A 19,710-nucleotide genomic window follows, 5' to 3' on the forward strand; every position below is an offset into this window, starting at 1 on the left:
ACAAACAAACAAAAACAGACCTGAGGATTGGCAGAACAGATTGGAAGATGCAGAAACAACTCCAAGCACACTTATTTTTGACAAAGGGACCAAATACCTTCACTAAAAGAAAGCAAGCCTCTTTAATAAATGGCTCTGGGAAAACTGTTTTTTTTACATGCTGCAGATTGAAATAAGACCATGCACTAAACTAAAACTGAAATGAATCAAAGATTAAATATTAAAACAGAAATGTTTCATCTCCTGAAAGACAAGGTAAAACTCTGGAAGACACAGGTGGAGGCAAAGATTTTTTGAACAAAACCCCAGTTGCATATGAAATTTTACCAAAATATCAACAAATGGGATGACATCAAATTTACAAGCTACAGGGCTGGGGATTTAGCTCAGTGGCATAAGCGCCTGCCTTGCAAGCAGGCAGTCGTGAGTTAGATCCCCGATACCGATAAAAACGAAAAAGACAAAAAAAAAAAAAAATCAATAACAAATGCCAGGGAGGCTTCAGGGGGAAAAAGGTACCCCCCCCCATTGTTGGTGGGAGAATAAACTGGTACAACCACTACGTAAAACAGTATGGGACTCTCCAAAAAACTAAAACTAGAGATTCTATTGACTCTGCTATTTGCCTTGTAGGTATCTTCCTGAAAGAGTCAAAGTCATCATACCATAGCAATACATGCAGATCCATGTTTATAGCAGCACAATGTATAATAGCGAAATCCTGGAAACAGCCCATATGCCATCAACAGATGAATGGACAATAAAAGTGATATTTTTTATAGGTACATTTCAAAATACATAACGATAACATTCATCATAGGGAATTTGTACGTGTACATGACATATCTTGCTTTTTTCCCATTCCCCTCCTCACCCTTCAATCCTACCCCGCCCCGTCTTTTTTTTTTTTTTTTTTTTTTTAATCTTTTTTTCCTTTTTATTGGTACCGGGGATCGAACTCACGACTGCCTGCTTGCAAGGCAGGCGCTTATGCCGCTGAGCTAAATTCCCAACCCCCGCCCCGTCTTATTTACAAAAGCTTTTTCTTCTCCTATTCTTTTTTTTTTCCTTGTCCCTTCTTTCTTTCCCTCTCCCTCTCCCTCGTTCCCCTTCTTATCTGAACACTTAACAATGTGCTACTTACATACAGTGGAGTACTATTCTGCCATAAAGGATAAACTTGAGACATTTTTATGTAAATGGATATACCTCAAGACCATACTCATAAGTGAAATAAATCAGACACACAATTTAAATATCACATTGTTTCTGTTGTGTGAGAAATCCAAAGTATTAATAAGGAGCAAAATGGAGGTCACATACTAGGAAGCAGGAAGAACATGGGAAGAGGAACAAGAAATGGGGGAGGAGAAAAGGAAGGGAAAGCGGACTTAAAGGGAAAAAGAACTTTAGGGGAAAGAATGGAAATAGAGCTTTTGTAAATGGGGAGGGGAAGGGGAACAAAAAAAGAATTTAGATATGTATGTGTACAAATCCACCATGATGAATTATGTACTGCAAACATACACTACTAATAATAAAAATTTTTCAAAAACTTTAAAAAGCTGGGCACGGTGGCACATTTCTGTAATGTCAGCACTGAAGAGGCTGAAGCAGGAGGATAGCAGTGAGTTCCAGGCCAGCCTGGGCTATACAGTGAGTGGGTTCAGGGTCACCCTGAATCACACAGTGAGACCCTGTCTCTAAATAAATACATAAATAAAAGAGGAAGAAGAAAACCGCTGTAGGTTTTCTACAGGGTCTTGGGCGGCTGAGAAGAAGCGGTGCTCACGTCTGCAGGCCAAATGTGCCTGGGTTGGCTGGGTGAGGTGAAGATAACCCAGCACACACTTCAAGGAGTCCTTGTGAACATTAACATAAAATGCATGTAAATTGGCACCTCAGGAAGCGCTCAGTGGGCCAGGCATGGTGGTGCACGCCTGTAATCCCAGCACTTGGGAGGCCGAGGCAGGATTGTTTTGAGTTCCAGGCCAGCCTGCGCTACCTAGTGAGTTCAAAGCCAGCCTAAACTACATAGGGAGACCCTGACTCAAAAGAAAATAGATGGTAACTATCTCAATAAACGAACTGTCTCTCGCTTTGGTCGGGCCGTTTCCCTGCGCCTCATCTTCTACTATCTTCCTCTTTGGCCGCTGCACTGGGTGCTTTACGATTCGCCATCTCCGGAGCGACTCCAGAAAGGTAGCCGGGGTCGATTTCCCGCTGTAGGGTGCAAGGTATGAGGAGCATGCAACAGCCTCCCCGCATCCGTACCGGAGGCGCCCAGGCCCCGCCCGCCGTTGGCCCCGCCCTCTCCCGCCCGGGGCCAGCAAGGCTCACGCGCTCCTTTAAGGCAGCCAGCCCGCCGACGGCGCAGAGGTAGCGGCTTCACCTTTAAGGCGGCGCGGGGACTGCTGGGAAGGCCGGCGGGATGGAGACAGTGAGAGCGTCTCCCGGCTGCCGGTCCGGGTGAAGCGGGGCGGGAGCCAGAGTTGAAGCCGGGGCAGATCAAAAAGCGCAGGTTGGCGCGGGGGATCGGGTCGGGAGACAGGGGTCAGACTGAGAGGGAAGGACTGTGGGCTGCCTAATGGAGGGGTCGTCATGGGCGCGGCCTGCACAAGGACCCGGCCGCTGGTGGGAGGGGGCGCGGTCCCGTAGAGCCAGGGGAAGGAGCTTGCACCGGCCTATGGGAAGGGGCGTCCTGGGCGCGGCCCCGAGAAACCCGGTCGCGAAACCTTAGAGCTCAGCCCTTTTAGGGGAGGGTCTGCACGGGCGCGGCCTGTCCTTGGGGAGGGGCTTTGTGGGTCGGGCCTGCCGGCGGGGGAGACAAATATCGCCGGGGCTAGGGCAGATCGTCGGTTCCCCACGCCGGAGTGAACCGTGCGACCTGGTATGGACCCCTGGTGCTCCGCGTCCTGACCTGAGGAGTTCTGGAGAAGCCTTAGGACCCAGCCGCCTAAGGCGGTCTGAGCCGGTGGTCTGGGGCGAGATCCGGGTCCAGCCTCACAGACCTCACCGCATTGCGTCTTCGTGGCCGAGACGGGGCTGGCGCGCCCTCTGTAGGCCGAGTGCGGGCACCGTATGGCTGTGGGCTGGGGGACCTGGGCACCCTTGGGGATGCAGGCATCCGGGGACCACCAGTGTTTACCTAATCGGGATGGACGGCGGTGTCGCTCTAGGCCCGGCGGCCGCCTGCCTGCCCCTCTTCTTCACAGGTGGCACGACCATGGCTACGATGGTGCTTCCGAGGGAGGAGAAACACACCCAGGATGAGATCGTGCTGGGCACCAAGGCTGTCATCCAGGGACTAGAGACCCTGCGCGGGGAGCATCGTGCCTTGTTAGCTCCCCTGACCTCGCATGAGGCCAGTGAGGCCGAGCCTGGTTCCCAGGAGCGGTGCCTCCTGCTTCGACGTTCCCTGGAGGCCATAGAGCTGGGACTAGGGGAGGCCCAGGTAGGTCAGTCAGGAAGCCTAGGTGGGAGGTCACAGACGTATATGAGCCTTTCAGAGATAACGTGGAAACAGAGTCTGAAACCACCAGTCCCCTGGAACTTCATTCACATTCGGGCTGCAATAAAAAATATTAATGCACTTAGAAGACCCCAGCCCTGCCCCAGGAGACCCTGAGCACTCACATCCTCACATACAGCCCTGTTTCTGCTTCCATTATGCTTAACAGAGTCGCATAGGACAACAGAAAGGAAGTCCTTGAGGAAAGCCCTGCCCCCTTCATTTTTAAGTTAATTTGTTAAATTTCTAATTTATTACGGTGCTGTTGTGTGACTGGCAGTATGTTAATGCCAGGTGTACAGTGTCCAAAAAGGCAGACAAGATCCCTGACCTAGTCCAGACAAGATCCCTGACCTAGTCCAGTAGGAAGGGAGAAATGCATGCACAAATAATTGTAACAAATTGTCTCAGTTGTCCAAAGTAAAGAATAAGATCTTGTGATAGTTTATAACAAGGAGTCTGGTCTATTGGTCAGGCAATACTTCTCTGAAGAAGTAACATTTAAACTAAGAGTTTGAAGGCAGAAATGGACCAGCTGACACAAAGTAGAAAGAGAAGTTACATGGGCAAAGGTCCTAAGGCCGGATCTTGTACGGGAAGTAAAAGAACTGTATGACTATAGTAAACAAAAACAGCTCCCTATAGTAAACAAAAAGATAGAAGAAGCCTTTGGAGAAAACAGGAACCAGAACTAGCTCATTAGTTTGGGTTTTATTCCTAGGAAACCAGGACACCCTTGGAGGCTCTAAGCAGGGAGGGGACATAGTCTGACTTAGGTTTTAGAAGCTTTCTGAATCAGAGACTAAACCTCCTTCAAGGATGGGAACAGGTGGCAAGTGGTTAGCTAGAACTCAAATGAGAGATGACAATTTGGATGCAAAGGGTAGAGAGAAGAGGACCAGTTCTAGATGTTCTGGAGGTGGCCCCTACAGGACCTGGAAGTGAAGTCAGAGGAAGGGGCATTGTAAGACCCAGCTTTATAATCTTAGGTTCAGGGATGCAAGGACCTGGGTGTGTCAGAGTTGGATTTTGGTCACCTAAATTAGGCTGCCAAGACTAGATAAAGACAGAGATGTCTAGGAGACATTTGGACAGAAGTTGGATTCTATGGGAAAGGATTTTGTTCCCCTCAGATCTTGGCCAAGCCACTATCTGCAGCCTTGAATCCTGGGAAAGTTGTAATCATCTTGATTTCCTTGTCTTTAAAATAGGGATCATACCATCTGTTGTACATACATCCAGGCTGTTGAAGGAATTTTTTTTTAAAAAGCTTATGCTTATGAAAACACCTGTCATTTAGATGTTTGCTAACCAGCTAGAAAGAGCAGGGACTTCCCAGCCTTGTGAAAGAGCAACATCTTGCTTTCCTTGGTCAGTTGGCTGTCAGATGCAGAGATGGCCACGCTAGGACCCTTCTCCTGGTGGCATGCACAGATGGGGAATGGGATGGCAGAGAACATGGGCAACAAGGCATGAGGAGCTGGAACAGGTGTGATTATGGTAAAAATGATGTTGCCGGGCCTACAGGATAGACGGAGAGTGGAGGCCATGCTAAGGCCCCAGGGAACCTTAGTAACTCAGAAAGGGAGTCAGAGGTCAGGGAAAGAATTTAGAGCTAAGGCTTCTATCCCATTGCTTAACTCTGGTGGCTTGTAACATCTGTCCTTCCATACCTGGGAGCTGCAGAAGGCAGGGTGTGGTGTGGACCCTGAGCAGAAGCCAAAATGAGATCTTTCAGTGGCCTTTTAGCCCCGTCAGGGTTCTTTGAGGGAGCATCAGCCTTGGGACAAGTGGCAGTTATATAGTAGCTACGGCTGTGACAGGCAGAAAACATCTACCATAAGAAACAAAAGAAGAGTATGGTAGCTCAGGGGTCCCAAGGGGAAGCAGCTTGGGACCCCCAAACTCGAATGTGCTGGGTTTGAGCTTCAGGGTACAGGGGCTAAGGGGGACCACCTTTGAGGAAGGGGGAACTCCTAGGCCCAAGGCCTTGCAACTGCTCACAAGCAGGGCTAGGTAGGTCTGGCTCTTCACTGACCCTGTAGTTCCAGGCGGTCCAGGTAAGAGGGGTGCCAGGGCTCTGATGCTCATCTGGCCACACAGGTGATCCTGGCACTGTCGAGCCATCTGGGTGCTGTGGAGTCGGAGAAGCAGAAGTTACGGGCGCAGGTGCGGCGCCTGGTACAGGAGAATCAGTGGCTCCGTGAGGAGCTGGCAGGGACACAGCAGAAGCTGCAGCACAGCGAGCAGGCAGTAGCCCAGCTGGAAGAGGAGAAGCAGCACCTGCTGTTCATGAGCCAGATCCGCAAGCTGGACGAGGACACCTCCCCTAATGTGAGCCCCACCTAGGCAGGGGCCTGGGCCAATCAGGGCATGAGCAGGCAACTTCTACCCAACCCCCTGACACTTAGCCACCTGTGCTGTCCTCCCTGACATCTGTCCTATCTTCTCTCCAGGAAGAGAAAGGAGATGTCCCCAAAGATTCTCTAGATGACCTGTTCCCCAATGAGGATGAGCAGAACCCAGGTGCAGATGGGCAGTTGGCTCTGGGTGTGGGGGGAGGAAGGATTGCGCAGATTCCTGGGGTTCGGGACCCAGAGGTCACAGGAAATGGGAGTCATGTTCCTTCTTGCCTTATTCCCGTTCCCAGCATCTCAGCACATGAGAAGGTAAAGCGCAAGTCTTCTGTTGCATCATATACCTGTGAGCTTTGCAAGGGACAGACACCACAAGAGCTCTGGAACAGCCAGGCCTGGCTCCAATTCTGCTCTGCCTCTGGCTTGTGTGAGGCCACTAGGACAGTTCCTTTCCTCCAGGGCTGGTCTGAGGATCAGAGGAGACACATGGACGGACAGGGACTAGCCAGGGCCACATTTGCCTCACAATGTTAAGTACACATCAGAGCCCAGTCTGCGAATGTGAAAACCACGGCTCGGGTTAGAGGTCTTGTTCTAGGAAGTGTGGCTTGCTACACTAGAGCTGAGACTCCACCTACTTGTTCTGTTGGATAACTGAACCTCTAAAAATGGGGAAGCTGAGGCAGAGTAGTGATTTGTCCACTGCCATTTATCAAGTAGGTGAAAGGCATAGCTGGCATGTGCCAGTCTAGCCCAGTGGGAATAGGGCACGTCTGATCTTCTGTCTTTCCCTGTAGCCCCCAGCCCTGGAGGAGGGGACGTGGCTGCCCAGCATGGGGGCTATGAAATCCCTGCACGACTTCGAACCCTGCACAACCTGGTGATCCAGTATGCCTCTCAGGGCCGCTATGAAGTGGCTGTGCCACTCTGCAAGCAGGCACTGGAGGACTTAGAGAAGACATCGGGCCATGACCACCCTGACGTGGCCACCATGCTGAACATCCTGGCACTGGTCTATCGGTGAGAGCCCCTCTGGTCAGTTGTCTGTAGGGACACTCCAATTCTGAGTCACTAACCCATGGTTACTGCTAGGGTCAGCTCCAGAGGGGAGGTAGGCAGCAGAGAGAGGAGCTTCATGAGGCTGAACTCCAGATGTGAACAGGTCTCAGTCTAATGGAAGAGAAAGGTTTGACATGAGCAGGGAAGGTGACACACAAGGATGCCAGGGTTGCAGGGAGTTAGCAGTTTCTCCAGCACCAGCCTTAAGCAGGGGCTGTGTGGAAAGTGAGTTGACCTAGAACACAGGAGGATGGGAAAAGGTTTCTGTGACAGAAAGTTACATTAGCCAAGTCACTGTGAACTAGAACAGGGTGCACTTGAAGATTGTATACAGCTTGAGGGTCCTCAGCATACAGCAGGGCGCTTGTGGGTTGAGTGTGAACTGCCCTGAGCTCCTGGGGCTGCCCAGGCTTCTGCTTCCTCATTCTCATTAGTCCCCACACCAGTGACCATAGGAATCATGGGCGCCTAGGGGCAGGCCTTGGGCTGGAGGACAACCCTGAGCATGCGCCTCTCTGCTCCTAGGGACCAGAATAAGTACAAGGAGGCTGCCCACCTGCTCAATGATGCCCTGGCCATCCGGGAGAAGACACTGGGCAAGGACCACCCAGCTGTGAGTGAGGGCTGAATAGTGGTGGGCAAGCCACCTATACTCAACTCTCCGCCAGGTCCCAGAGTCACTGCTCAGCAGGAGCCTGGGTCACAGTGCCTCTGTTCTGTCACCCGCCAGGTAGCTGCAACACTAAACAATCTGGCAGTTCTCTACGGCAAGCGGGGCAAGTACAAGGAGGCTGAGCCACTGTGCAAGCGGGCACTGGAGATCCGGGAAAAGGTAGGGACAAGGCAGGGTTTAGTGGCTGCACAGGTAAGGTCCTCAGGTAGCTCTGAGCTCAGCCTCTGACTCCTTTTCCTGTCCTAGGTCCTGGGCAAGTTTCACCCAGATGTAGCCAAGCAGCTCAGCAACCTGGCCTTGCTGTGCCAGAATCAGGGCAAAGCGGAGGAGGTGGAATACTACTACCGGCGGGCGCTGGAGATCTATGCCACGCGGCTTGGGCCTGATGACCCCAATGTGGCCAAAACCAAGAATAACCTGGTGCTGAGGGGCTGGGAGGAGGCAGGGAGGTCTGAGGTTGGGGAAGAAAGAGATGGACGGCTCAGATCCTGGGTCCTGCTCACCCTGTGGGTCTCTACCCTACCAGGCTTCCTGCTACCTGAAACAGGGCAAATACCAGGACGCTGAGACCTTGTACAAGGAGATCCTTACCAGGGCTCACGAGAAGGAGTTTGGTTCTGTCAATGGTAAGTCTGTGGCCACCATGTCAGGTTCAGCTGTGAACACCAAGGGCCGGATCTCAACTAAACTGGCCCTTATTCTGGGGTTTGGCTAGTGGCCCAGCCTCACCTGTGGATGGTGTCCATGGGAGCACACACACCTGGCTTACTGCCAAGCAGTGTCCAGCTTGGCAAACCCCACACTCTTGGCCCAGTCTTTTCCTTGTCTGCTGAGCAACTGCTCCCTTCGAGGGCCTGGCCCAAGTGTCTTTGGTTCTAGGAACCTATCTTCTAGCTCCTGATGTTCAGTCGTCCCCTGCCCCCAGATCCCTTGGAGTCGCGCCCATGTTTCAGCCTACGAGAGCGGGAGCAAGACTGGGAAGGCTTTGTCCTCACCCCAGTCACAAGCCCCTCAATATAGGCCTGTGACCTACTCATTCTCTGATTAGGGGAGGGTTTGTGATGTTATGAGTCCATTTCTTAATAATTCAACAAAGCCCAACTCTGGTCCTTCCTAAGTGTCCCTTGTTCCCTCTCCAAACCCTAATCCTGTATTCAGCCCAAACTGGAGAGGCCTCTGGCAGGCTGGTAATATCACCTTTCTGCCTGCAGGAGATAACAAACCTATCTGGATGCATGCAGAAGAACGAGAAGAGAGCAAGGTAGCTGTGCAGAGTGAGAGACTGAGATATATGGAAGGGAGGGCCTTCTTCCACCTCCCCTGATGATTCTTGCCCCCTCAGGATAAGCGCCGGGACAGCGCCCCCTATGGGGAATATGGCAGCTGGTACAAGGCTTGTAAGGTTGACAGGTGAGAGCAGCAGGAGCTGCTATGGGGTTAGGGTGGACAGCAGGGAAATCACATCCTGGGTGGGGCAAAGGTACAGGTTCCATACTCCATCCTGTCAGCCCCAGGACACATATCTCTTTTGCCAGCTCCTTTCAAGGCCCATTTTACAAAAGGATTTTCTGTACCAGGAGTGTGATTTTCTCACTCCTTGGTCTGTCACATTTTGTTCTTGGTAGCAACATGGAATAAGGACCAGGCCCAAGTCCTGGGTTGATTCTCTCAGGTCAGGAGAGACAAGCGGGCTTGGCACAGGGCTGGACACATGGGTGGTTCCTCAGAGCCAGTGTGGGCTGGGTGTCAGACAGGCCCTGGGTCCAGTGGAGCACAGCGTTTGAGACTGTCCTGTTGTCCATCCACAGCCCCACAGTTAACACCACCCTGCGCAGCCTGGGTGCCCTGTACCGACGCCAGGGCAAGCTAGAAGCTGCACACACACTGGAGGACTGTGCCAGCCGCAGCCGAAAGCAGGTGGGACTCCATGCAGGAGGTGGGTGGAGAAGGACCTCTGAGGCCCTTGTGTGTTGCAGTTAGCCCTGATGCTCCCTGCTTCTCTCGCAGGGCCTGGACCCTGCGAGCCAGACCAAGGTGGTAGAGCTGCTGAAAGATGGCAGTGGTGGGCGGGGAGGCTGCCGTGCCATTCGAGACACGACTGGAGGTGCTGGGCCTCGGTCTGAGTCTGACCTGGAAGAGGCAGGACCTGCAGCTGAGTGGAGTGGAGTGAGTGTGGGGGCTGGGATGGGTCAGGAGTGAGACTGTATAGCCAGTGTGACCTAAGGTCAAGCCTATCACCCAAAGGATGGCAGTGGCTCCTTGCGGCGCAGTGGCTCTTTTGGGAAGCTCCGGGATGCTCTGAGGCGCAGCAGTGAGATGCTGGTAAAGAAGCTGCAGGGGGGCAGCCCGCAGGAGCCCCCTAACTCCAGGTGAGCCCTCACCTTAGTGATCTTAAATGAGCTCCTGATCTGAGTATATTCTGATGGCCCAGGGTCATTTACCCATCCCTCTTGTCACCACTACCAAGTATACTGTCACGTCAACCCCAACTTTCATAACTTCCTCATGTCTATGTGGGTAAATCTCAGCTGGCCTTTTCCCTCAGGATGAAGCGAGCCAGTTCCCTCAACTTCCTCAACAAGAGCGTGGAAGAGCCAGTCCAGGTAGGGGCAGTGGGTGTCTGGCGCTGGGCAGCTGAAGCCAGGCCCCTGCCCCAGGGCCTCTGGGACCCAGATCTGCATGTCTTCCAGCCCAGCTTCTCCTGGAGCATGTCACTTCATCCAGCAACAATTCTGTCCCCATCCCAGTCCTGCTTTCAGCTTGACAGCAGAGGGCACAGATGAAAAGGGGGATGCAGACCCCCCTTCTGCAGTGGACCTGTGAACCATCAGTGCCAACACAGTAATGGGCAACAAGTGTGTCAGGCCCCAGGGCGGCTTTGGGCCAGACCTGGCCAACTGGGAGAGTCAGGCTGTCTGCTCCATGGGGCCCAGAAGCCTGATAGCAACAGCCTGAGGCTGATGGGCTGTCCTTCTGCCCACAGCCTGGAGGCACAGGTCTTTGTGACAGCCGCACACTCAGCTCCAGCTCCATGGACCTCTCCAGACGAAGCTCCCTTGTGGGCTAATCCTGAAGGGGCAGCCAGTCACCAGAGCCTCCATCCAGCACATCCTCTTCCCCCAGCCCTGCGCATGGACCTGCTGCTTGTCCTGCCTGTCTTTCCCACAGACCCCTATTTTTTCTGTTCAATCTCAGGGTAACTTCCTCCCATTTCATCTCAGCCTGAGCCCTGGAGGCTGGGCCTGCCCGCTCCTGCTCTACCCTGTATTTATTCCTTCTAGCAGGGCCCCTCTTCCCTAGGTTCCAGCCAGCTGGAGGGGCTGGCCACAGCCTCCAAGAGGAGACAGCCACCCACCCTGCCCAGACTCCAGAGCCAAGAACACTAAGCACCTGCTAGCCCCACCACTACCACTACCCTCCCCCATCCGGCCGTTGCTTCTGTATATAAAGAAATAAGTTATTGGCCGCGCCTCTCCCCTGAGTCCAAGGCACTCCTTGGGCCTCCCCTCGCCCCGCCCTTTTCCAGTGGTACCGCCCAGGCCTTAATCACCCACATTCCTCGCGGTGGTACCTCCCAGGCTCCCAGTTCTCCGGAGTAGCGCCTCCCGAAATGGTTACTTGGACAGTTTTTGTCCTCCTGGCCTTCCAGGGATGTGTCCCACCTCACCTTGCCCCTTGCCCCGGGACAGCAGGCCGAGTTGCTGTCACCCAGAGCCGGGCGCTGCCCTGCATCCCGGCCTTATGCACTGCCCCTCCCGCCCGGCCCCGCCCAGGCACGGCCTGACCCCACCCCGGGCGCCGCCCCTGGAGCCATCCTGCCACGCTGCCTCCCAGTCCCGCAGCTTCTCGGGGGGGCTAGTCACGGTCCTCCGTGGCAGGGGAAACTGCCCCACCTGTGGTTCGAAAGCGGTCGCTCTTTATTTTCAGATGTTGCTGTAGAAATAAAGACGGTTTGAATCTGAGCCGGGCTTGTTCTGAGGTAGAGGCCCAGGGTCCTCCAGCAAGTCCAGAATGGGGTGGGATCCGGTGAGACTTAAAGAGTGTGTGTGTGTGTGTGTGTGTGTGCGCGCGCGCGTGCCTTGTATAGCTCCCATGAGTGCGACGAATCCAGGTGGTCTCCCATCCCAAAACCACTCAGGGGTGCCACAACTGTGCGATTTCTTCTAAAGCCTTCAGTTCTGGGATTTTAGAATCCTTTAACTTGCTGATTGAATTTGAGCGAGTTTTTCGAGGGGATTTTTCTGTATAAAATAGGATGGTACTGGACGTGGTGGGGTACTTCTGTAATTCCATTCAGGAGGGTCGCTGTGAGTTCGGGGCCACCTTGGCCTACCTAGTGAGTTAAAGGACAGCCCGAACTACATAGATGCTGTCGGGGGGGGGGGGGAGGGCGGGGAGGCGTAACGACAGCTTCCTGGGACTATAGCTGTGTTAGAATTGTACAGTACACAACCCAAGATCAGTGAACTTTTACTGGTGCAGCTACTGTCAAAAGCGAGAGGGCGAAAATGACTGCCTCAGTTAGACAGAAGCAACCTGTACCAGTTCCAGCCCTAAACTGATCTTGTACCCACCGAGTTGGTGCCGAGCTCCGAAGTTTGGTCCCTTAGCCAAGTCCGTCCAGTAAGAAGACTACGAGCCCCAGAAAGCATTGCGCAGGCGGCGCTGGAATGCTCGGCGGACCTGGCAGGACACGCCTGCGCAGCAAGGGTGAGTCAGATACCAGGGAGACTACAGATCCCAGGAAGCAGCGCGGCGCGGCCGAACTCGAGAATTTGTGCGCTTGCGCGTTGCGGGCGGGGCCAGTGGGGCGGAGCGGCCACCATCTTGGGACGGAGGCGGAGCAGAGCCGACTAGGAGCGACCGAGCGGGCCTCCGCCGCCGCCATGAACCCCGAATAGTGAGTGAGCCCCGCCCGCGCCGTTCGGCGCAGCCTCGATCCCGAGGACGGGGCCGTACGCTTACTGGGGTTGTCTGGCCCGGGTCAGGACTGCGCGGCGCCCCCACATCCGGGTCCCTCTTCCGCTGACTTCCCCTCACATCCGGGTTCTGCCCCTCCCCCCGGGGGTACTCAGGACCCCAGCTTGACGCCTTGAGTCCTAGCACTTGGGGCCCAGAGGCGTTGACCCCCCAGGGCCAGCACTTGGAGCCCGAGGCAACAGTGCTACCAGGCCTTTTTGGTTAGATGGCCCCGCAGACCCGTTCTTCGCAGGTCTCAGTTTCCCCATTTGCTGTTTGAAGATGGTCCTCGCGGTTTGGAGCCCGACACAGTAGTTTCTGGTTTTTGATAGTTCAGATTCGAGCTCTTTAGGTTGAACCGTAAATCCCTCTGCCCTTTTCCTTTTTCTGGAGTCTTCTGTAGTCAGCTTCCCGGGGCTGATCTAGAGAATGACCAGATGCGGGCAGCCCCAAAGCGCTGCTCATCCCTTTGAGGTCAACCCCTCCGGGCTGCGCCTGCCCTGGCCTGCCCAGGTCATGCTGTCGCGAGCTCCAGGTGATTTACTCCGAGACCTCCATGACCACTGTTGCACCCCTTCCCTCCGCTGTTACACTGCCAGAGAAGTTTAGGTGGATATGGAATTTGCTTTTCCCCTGTTTTCCCCTTAGAATGGGATTCACTAGTCCTGAAATTATACTGACTTCTTGGTCATTCCCCTGCGGGTAGATGACCCACATTTCGTGCCCTGCACTTCTAGTTTTCCCCCAAGTATCAGCTGTCATCTTCCTCTTCTGCCACTTCCTTTTTCTCCTGTAGCGCCAGACCTCGGATTTCCTTGGGAAGGGTGCCTCTCGACACTAAAGTCTGACAGACCTGAAGTCTTAGAATTATCTGCTGTGTAATTTAGGATAAGACATTTCCCTTGTTTTAGTCTGATTTCCTCAGTAGTTGGAAATAAAACACTCCCTTGGTGGGAGTTTAATGAGATGATGCCAGTAACATCTCTTTAAGTATTAAGTGCTGTTACCATTTCTACTTGTTGACTACCTCTTCTTGGAGACTATATCAGGAATTTTACTTTTTGTTTGTTTGTTTGTTTCTGGATTGGTTCCTGGCTTCCATTTTGAGGGCCTGTCTCCCCTGTCTAGTAACACACATCACAGGACATGCTAAGGGTTCCCTAAATATTGTGTACCAGACAGAACTGTGGAGTCTGTCAGGAATCAGAATAAGTACCCAGCTCTGACACTTAATTGATTGTGAGTCTTAGGACATCAAGTGCCTCTCTGTGCCTCACTTTCTTTTCCTATAAAAGTGAAAATTCAGACTCAGGAAGTTGAGAAACCTGTGGACTAGCTTGTGGGGGTAAAGTTCAGTCTTCCTTCCCCCAAGGTCTGGTGGGAAGATCTGGTGAGTACTATAGTATACCGAATCAAGACATGCCTCACAGTGTGGAGAGGCCGTAATGGTGATGGTAGGTGGACTTCTTGCTTTTCTTCATACCTTCCTTCCTGTCTTCCCTCTCCAGTGACTACCTGTTTAAGCTGCTTTTGATTGGTGACTCCGGTGTGGGCAAGTCATGCCTGCTTCTGCGGTTCGCTGTGAGTAAGAAACCTATAACATCCATCTCGCTGGTGGCTTGGAAGGAGGAAAGGAACAACCAGAGCACAGTGGTTGCAAGACCTGGGGAATCAAGGATGAGGTTTTACAAGACCTGCCAGCAGTGCATCTGACTGAATTGGGGCCTGGGCTGTTAAGATGGGGTACTCAGAAGTGGGGCTTAGCTGGGGAACTGGCTGGGGAGAAAGTTGGAGGGAGGTTTTCCAAATGGGCCTTAGACTCATTCAGTCATTGCATTGGCCCCAACCTTCCAGGATGATACGTACACAGAGAGCTACATCAGCACCATTGGGGTGGACTTCAAAATCCGAACCATTGAGCTGGATGGTAAAACCATCAAACTTCAGATTGTGAGTGTGGCTTTTCCCCAACCCCAGGGACAGGCACAAATCCTGCCTGGGGAGGGGCTCAACCAGGCTGACCTTTCTCCCTACTATGTTGTAGTGGGACACAGCTGGCCAGGAACGGTTTCGGACCATCACTTCCAGCTACTACCGGGGGGCTCATGGCATCATTGTGGTGTACGATGTCACTGACCAGGTATTGCTGCACTTAACCGGCCCAACTTTGCCTCCGTGGCCTTAGGTTTTGTTGTTTGTTTCTTTTTCTCTTCCTATCTTTTCCCTGATGCTTCCTAGGGAGGAGACTACTCATTTCACAGGGAGGGAAACAACCATAGGGGATCCTCTCAAGGGCCTGCTGCAGGGTCTCAGCAGAACCAGTCTTCACACCTTCCTTCCGCCTTGTTCCTGGCACCTGTGTTTTGCATGGGTTTAGTTTCTTAGTTGGCTGTTGTACTGGGCCCATAGCTTCCTGTGTGAAGATACTGGGGGAAACAATTGGAGGGCCTTAGTTAAGGCAGTGAGATCCCTGAACACTGCCTTGTGGAACAGAGGTCTAGGAGCCCTGTGTGTGCTGTGGTGGCTTAGTCACATATCACTGGTATCAGTGGTTGTGAGAACAGCTAGAAACAGTCCAGTTTTATTGCTGTAAATCACAGCTTTCAAATTCCTCTTCTTATTTTTTTGTTTGTTTTTTTTTGTTGTTGTTGTTTTTCAGGTTTTTTTTTTTTTTTTTTTTTTTTTTTTTTTTTTTTTTTTTTTGAGATGGGACTTCACTGGGTTGGTCAGGCTGGCCCCAAACTCCTGGGCTCATATGATCCTTCTACTTCAGCCTTCCAAGTAGCTGGCACTGCAGGCATGTACCAAACCACACGCCTGCAGCTTCATATTGTCTTTTGGTGTTTGTATAGTCTACGTCACGTTCCCATCTTACAGATGAAGACTTGGTTTCAGGGTGGTGAGGAGGCCACCAGGTGAACCGCCCCAGCTTGTTCAGCTGCAGAGATAGAAAGCTTACTCTCCAGATCCCACCTACTTTGTTTTTTCTACCAAACCTTGTTGCTCAACAGGAGCCAGGCCTTGGGGATATGGGAGATGACATCAGCCCTGGGGTGGGAGTAGTCCCTGTGTATTAGGGCTCTTTGGCTCTCTACCACTCATGATCCTCTGCCTCTGCCTCCCCAGCTCTGGACAGCAGGTTGGGTTGAGCTGTGTTCCACTCAGAAGTCACCAAGACCTTTCTACTGACCACCAAATCCAGTGACCTCAAGTTAATTCTTGCCTTGATTGACTTCTTGTGACTTTTAACTTTCTTCTCTCTCCTTGAAAAGTCCCTTCTCTGCACTCTGTCATTTGCTGAGCATGCACTCTACCTCTAAGCTACATCTCCAGCCCCTTCAAGGTGTTTTTATTGGTTCATCCTGTGTTCCCTCATCTCACCCCATATTTTTCTCCTTCCTGACTTGAACCCTCTCCATAGTTCTGGCTGCTTTGGTTGTTTGGCTTATATCTTGTTTACTGTGGTTCTTGCATCTAAAGAACTGTCAACAAAGACCCCCTTTTTCTCTATGCCTGTGCTGACACTTGGGTCTCTATGAATTCACATCTCCATGATCTTAATCAGTGCGCTGCATGGGGAAGTCTGTATTTCCAGGTGAGACTACCTGGAGAAATGTTAATTTGGCCCTAGTGTAGTCTCCTAGTCATGAAGGACAAAGTGAGGGCTATAACTCAAGTCTTGCTGACATGGCACACACACTTTTCTGTCCTGGGGTGCCTTTCCAGGCTCCAGACCAGCTGCAAAACTCAAGATGCCCAGGGCTGGCCCAACCGTGTTCCCCACACCCACTCTTGCATCCTCGTGTCTGTAACATAATCCCTGTTGGCCTGACCAAAAAGCTCTTCCTTCCTCATCTAGTCAGTCTCAAGGCTCCTCCATTCTCTCCCCATCATCTCTCTCAAATCTTCCCTATCATAATAATAGCAGTGATGAGGATAATAGCAGCTCTTGCTAATTAAGCACTTGTTATGAGATGGGTCTGTATTCATTCTCTCCTGCACACAACAACCCTGCTGGGAGGTACTGTTTTATACAAAAGAAGAAACTGAGGCTCACAGAGGTCGGTGACAAATCCAATGTCACACAGTAAGCAGCTGAGCCAGGGCTTCACCCAGAATGGCCTGACTAAACCTGTGTACTTCCTTGTACTCCTTGGCTCAGGGTACATCTCTCCTCTGGATTATCTCTACCACCTACCCTCCCAGTGTGTCTCCTTTTAGTACTGGTCTTCTCTGGCTTCCATACTCCTCTGTGGACCATCTGTCCAGCACTTAGATGTGATCCCACTGTCTCTTGTCTGAGAAGACGACCCTCCTGATTGTCCCAGACTTAGCTGAATAAAAACCCTTTGAGCTCTGACCTGCAAGCCCTTGTTCCCTCAAAGACAGTGTGCCCTCCCGCTGTGACCTGGCATAGGCTGTTTGCTCAGCAGCCACCTCTCCTGCATAAGCCCAGTTCATCGGCTGTAGCTTCCTAGGCAGAGATGATCCTGGGGCTCCCTAACTCCTGCCCCCATTTCATTTTGCCATTGTATGTATCCTGGTCAACTTTTTCATTGCCCCCCTGAATCCCTCAGGGTGGGCTCTAATACCCTCTGTACACAGCATTAGGCACACTTAGAACATGATAGGTTATCAGGCCTCTGACTTCTAAGAACGAAAAGCTTCAGCCAAGCACTTGACTAGAAATTGTCCTTTGTAGCAAAATTGAGTGTTGGGCTGCTGGGAATGTCTGAGGCCCAGCAATGCTGTGTTGGTTTCAGAAGTAGGACAGGACACCTGTCTCCCTTATGGCCAGAACCTGTCCTGCAAGGACCCTCCATCCCCCATTGGCACAAGGCTGCAAACCTGCTCTGGCATAAAGAGATTTACAAGCCACTTTGGGGAGTTGTTGATTCTCACTGGCCCATTCCTCTCTGTCCCTCTCTTCCCTCAGACCACCTCTCTTCTGCCATCACATGTTACACCTGGGAGTGTCTTGGAGGGCAGCAGCTATGACAATCAGCAGGCTGGCCCACAGGTCCTGGCGAGTGCTGGGACTGCTGGCAGGCAGCTGTGTTGTGCTCTGGTGAAGAGGGGACAGTTTCGTTAGCCCAGGGCATCTGCCTCTTTCTCAGGAGCTTGTATATAGGCTGGGGTGGGGGCCGCAGAGTTGGGAGTTTAATAACTTTGGACCCTGGACCCTGTAGGAATCCTATGCCAACGTGAAGCAGTGGCTGCAGGAGATTGACCGCTATGCCAGTGAGAATGTCAATAAGCTCCTGGTGGGCAACAAGAGTGACCTCACTACCAAGAAGGTGGTGGACAACACCACAGCCAAGGTGAGCAAGGCTGGGCCAGGCGGTGTCTATAGCTGGGGCCCGCTGCCCTTCAACCCTGTCTTTTCTCTTGTCTCCCCTTGGCAGGAGTTTGCAGACTCTCTGGGCATCCCCTTTCTAGAGACAAGTGCCAAGAATGCCACGAATGTTGAGCAGGCTTTCATGACTATGGCTGCTGAGATCAAAAAGCGGATGGGGCCCGGGGCAGCCTCAGGAGGAGAACGGCCCAACCTCAAGATCGACAGCACCCCTGTGAAGCCAGCTGGTGGCGGCTGTTGCTAGGAGGGGCACTTGGGATGGGACAGGAGGGGATACCGCCAGATGATGCCTCTGGAGCAGGCAGGAGGTGCCTCCTTCCTCTCCTGGGCATTTGAGTCTGTGGCTTTGAGGTATCCTGGGCTCCCCGTCTCCCTCTGGCCCATCTGCCTGCTGTCCTGAGCCCTGGTTCTGTCAGGGTCCCCAAGGGAGGACACACAGGACCTGTGGCAAGAGCAGGGACAGGGGCTGCTCTGCTGCTGCCTTTAGGTACCTTGGAAAGATGCCCCACTGTGCGCCTTCCTTTGGAACGAGGGCTCCTCTGTCTCCTTTTCCCCATGTATGCTGCACTGGGTTTCTCTTCTTTCTCTCCCCTTTCCCAAGAGCTGAGGCCTCCTGGCCTCTGCTGCCTCTGCCTGCAGTCAGAGCTTCAGTTAAGGACTGTAATCAGGGGATCCAAGGCCTGAGATCTAGGGCTCTGGGCTGGACCTCAGAATGGGTATGGGGGCACAGGAGCCCAGCAGCCTACTTTCTTCTGCCTCCCTCCACCCCTTACACTCACAGCTCAAGCCGTCCAGCTGCAGTGGGGTCCAAGCAGGGCTAGGGCAGGTGGGCGGGAGGCTGTGCTGGGCCTGTGTGTTGAGCCCAGAGGGATCCTGTTCCTGCTGCCCTCTACCCTGCCAGAGCCAGGCCCATGTGCTGCCTGCCCACCATGCCCCTTTGTGCCCAAGGCAGGCGGAGGTGGAAGGCCCACCTGCCAGAGGCCAGGCACAGCCTTAACCCTCACTCTGCCAGCACCCCTTCTCTGCCTGAGGCAGCACATTCGGTTTATTCTTCCATTGCGCAGACCCATCCCTTCCTCTATCTTGGGGAATGTGGGTGCAGCCCAGGGTCAGGGGCGTCTCTGTTCACTCGCTCAACCAGGCTCCTTGCCCTCTGCACAGCTTCTTCCTGCAGAAGACAAACCTCGGGTCTCTGCCTGAGAAGCCATGTCCCACCCACACCCCCACCTTCCCGTCCAGCTTGTATTTAAATCCCTGGGCACCCCTTTGGGCCCTGACTCCCAAGTTCCCCTCTGGTGTTATGTCAGGCATTTTGCAAGGAAAAGCCACTTGGGGAAAGATGGAAAAGGACAACAAAACCAATAAATTTCCACTGGCCCTTGGGTGAGCCGAGGGTTTTTGCAAGGAAGTTGTGGCTGAGTGTGGTCTGTGATCTTAGCATTCATTCCTGGGGGTGTGGGGGGGGGTGCGATTAGATCCCTGAGCATGGTAGGTTGCCCTGGGGTCCTGGCTTGGACTCACTTTCTTGGGGTTGCTGGCAAAAGCCCTTGACCCACATAGTGGGATCAGGAGAGCTGCCAGTGTTGCTGTGGGTTGTCCCTAAGGGCCCAGCACCAATCTGTCGAAGGAGGTAGGCATGCGACCGGTAGCGAGTAGCCAGGGAAGCACCACTAGCACAGGCACATATCCAAGACGGAGTTGGGTAGCAGCCCTGGAGTCAGGGCCTGGGGGCCTGCAGTGGTCCACAGATGTGTCCGGGGCACCTGGACTGCACCTCTTTAAGCTCCCTCCTGCG

General features: G+C 53.0%; 2 protein-coding genes and 1 long non-coding RNA gene across 7 annotated transcripts; 2 read left to right on the top strand and 1 right to left on the bottom strand.

Annotated features, from left to right (window-relative positions):
* Positions 1-103: 103 nt before the first annotated feature.
* LOC134470887 (uncharacterized) lies at positions 104-2,466 on the bottom strand. Its single transcript, XR_010040092.1, has 2 exons — positions 2,341-2,466; positions 104-2,223 (listed from the first exon to the last, which is right to left on the bottom strand). It is a non-coding gene; the product is annotated as an uncharacterized LOC134470887 (long non-coding RNA).
* On the top strand, positions 2,349-11,562 carry Klc2 (kinesin light chain 2). Of its 5 annotated transcripts, none has more exons than XR_010040088.1 (17): positions 2,349-2,521; positions 3,180-3,454; positions 5,615-5,845; positions 5,968-6,037; positions 6,666-6,888; positions 7,453-7,540; positions 7,658-7,759; positions 7,847-8,020; positions 8,127-8,226; positions 8,812-8,861; positions 8,943-9,010; positions 9,409-9,517; positions 9,608-9,766; positions 9,845-9,969; positions 10,146-10,203; positions 10,291-10,455; positions 10,584-11,562. XR_010040088.1 is itself a non-coding variant. In XM_003468259.5 (16 exons), the coding sequence occupies exons 2-16, from the start codon at positions 3,227-3,229 to the stop codon at positions 10,665-10,667; spliced, it is 1,869 nt and encodes a 622-aa protein (XP_003468307.1). In that variant the 5' UTR covers positions 2,350-2,521; positions 3,180-3,226; the 3' UTR covers positions 10,668-11,562. The 5 variants fall into 5 exon arrangements, 1 of the variants encoding a protein (XP_003468307.1); XR_010040089.1 differs by having other exon boundaries at positions 2,359-2,521; positions 3,216-3,454; XR_010040090.1 differs by lacking the exon at positions 2,349-2,521 and adding an exon at positions 2,743-2,890.
* A 789-nt stretch (positions 11,563-12,351) lies between these two features.
* Positions 12,352-19,323, top strand: Rab1b (RAB1B, member RAS oncogene family). The gene is made up of 6 exons (XM_003468262.5): positions 12,352-12,500; positions 14,068-14,140; positions 14,414-14,509; positions 14,604-14,699; positions 17,749-17,880; positions 17,965-19,323. Exons 1-6 carry the CDS (start codon positions 12,487-12,489, stop codon positions 18,157-18,159), a joined length of 606 nt encoding a protein of 201 aa, XP_003468310.1. The 5' UTR covers positions 12,352-12,486; the 3' UTR covers positions 18,160-19,323.
* The last annotated feature ends 387 nt before the right edge of the window (positions 19,324-19,710 follow it).

The sequence above is a fragment of the Cavia porcellus genome, unplaced genomic scaffold, assembly GCF_034190915.1.
Source record: "Cavia porcellus strain 051 isolate PalLab524CR breed Dunkin Hartley unplaced genomic scaffold, mCavPor4.1 scaffold_17, whole genome shotgun sequence".
In the NCBI taxonomy this organism is placed as follows: Eukaryota; Metazoa; Chordata; class Mammalia; order Rodentia; family Caviidae; genus Cavia; species Cavia porcellus.

Excerpts from the sequence above, each read along its gene's own strand:
- Klc2 (XM_003468259.5), top strand. The coding sequence starts at position 3,227 with ATGGCTACGATGGTGCTTCCGAGGGAGGAGAAACACACCCAGGATGAG. Across the intron at positions 6,038-6,665 it reads TGAGGATGAGCAGAACCCAG|CCCCCAGCCCTGGAGGAGGG; the intron begins GTGCAGATGGGC and ends CTTTCCCTGTAG. Across the intron at positions 8,021-8,126 it reads CCAAAACCAAGAATAACCTG|GCTTCCTGCTACCTGAAACA; the intron begins GTGCTGAGGGGC and ends CTACCCTACCAG.
- Rab1b (XM_003468262.5), top strand. Across the intron at positions 14,510-14,603 it reads AAACCATCAAACTTCAGATT|TGGGACACAGCTGGCCAGGA; the intron begins GTGAGTGTGGCT and ends ACTATGTTGTAG. Across the intron at positions 14,700-17,748 it reads TGTACGATGTCACTGACCAG|GAATCCTATGCCAACGTGAA; the intron begins GTATTGCTGCAC and ends TGGACCCTGTAG.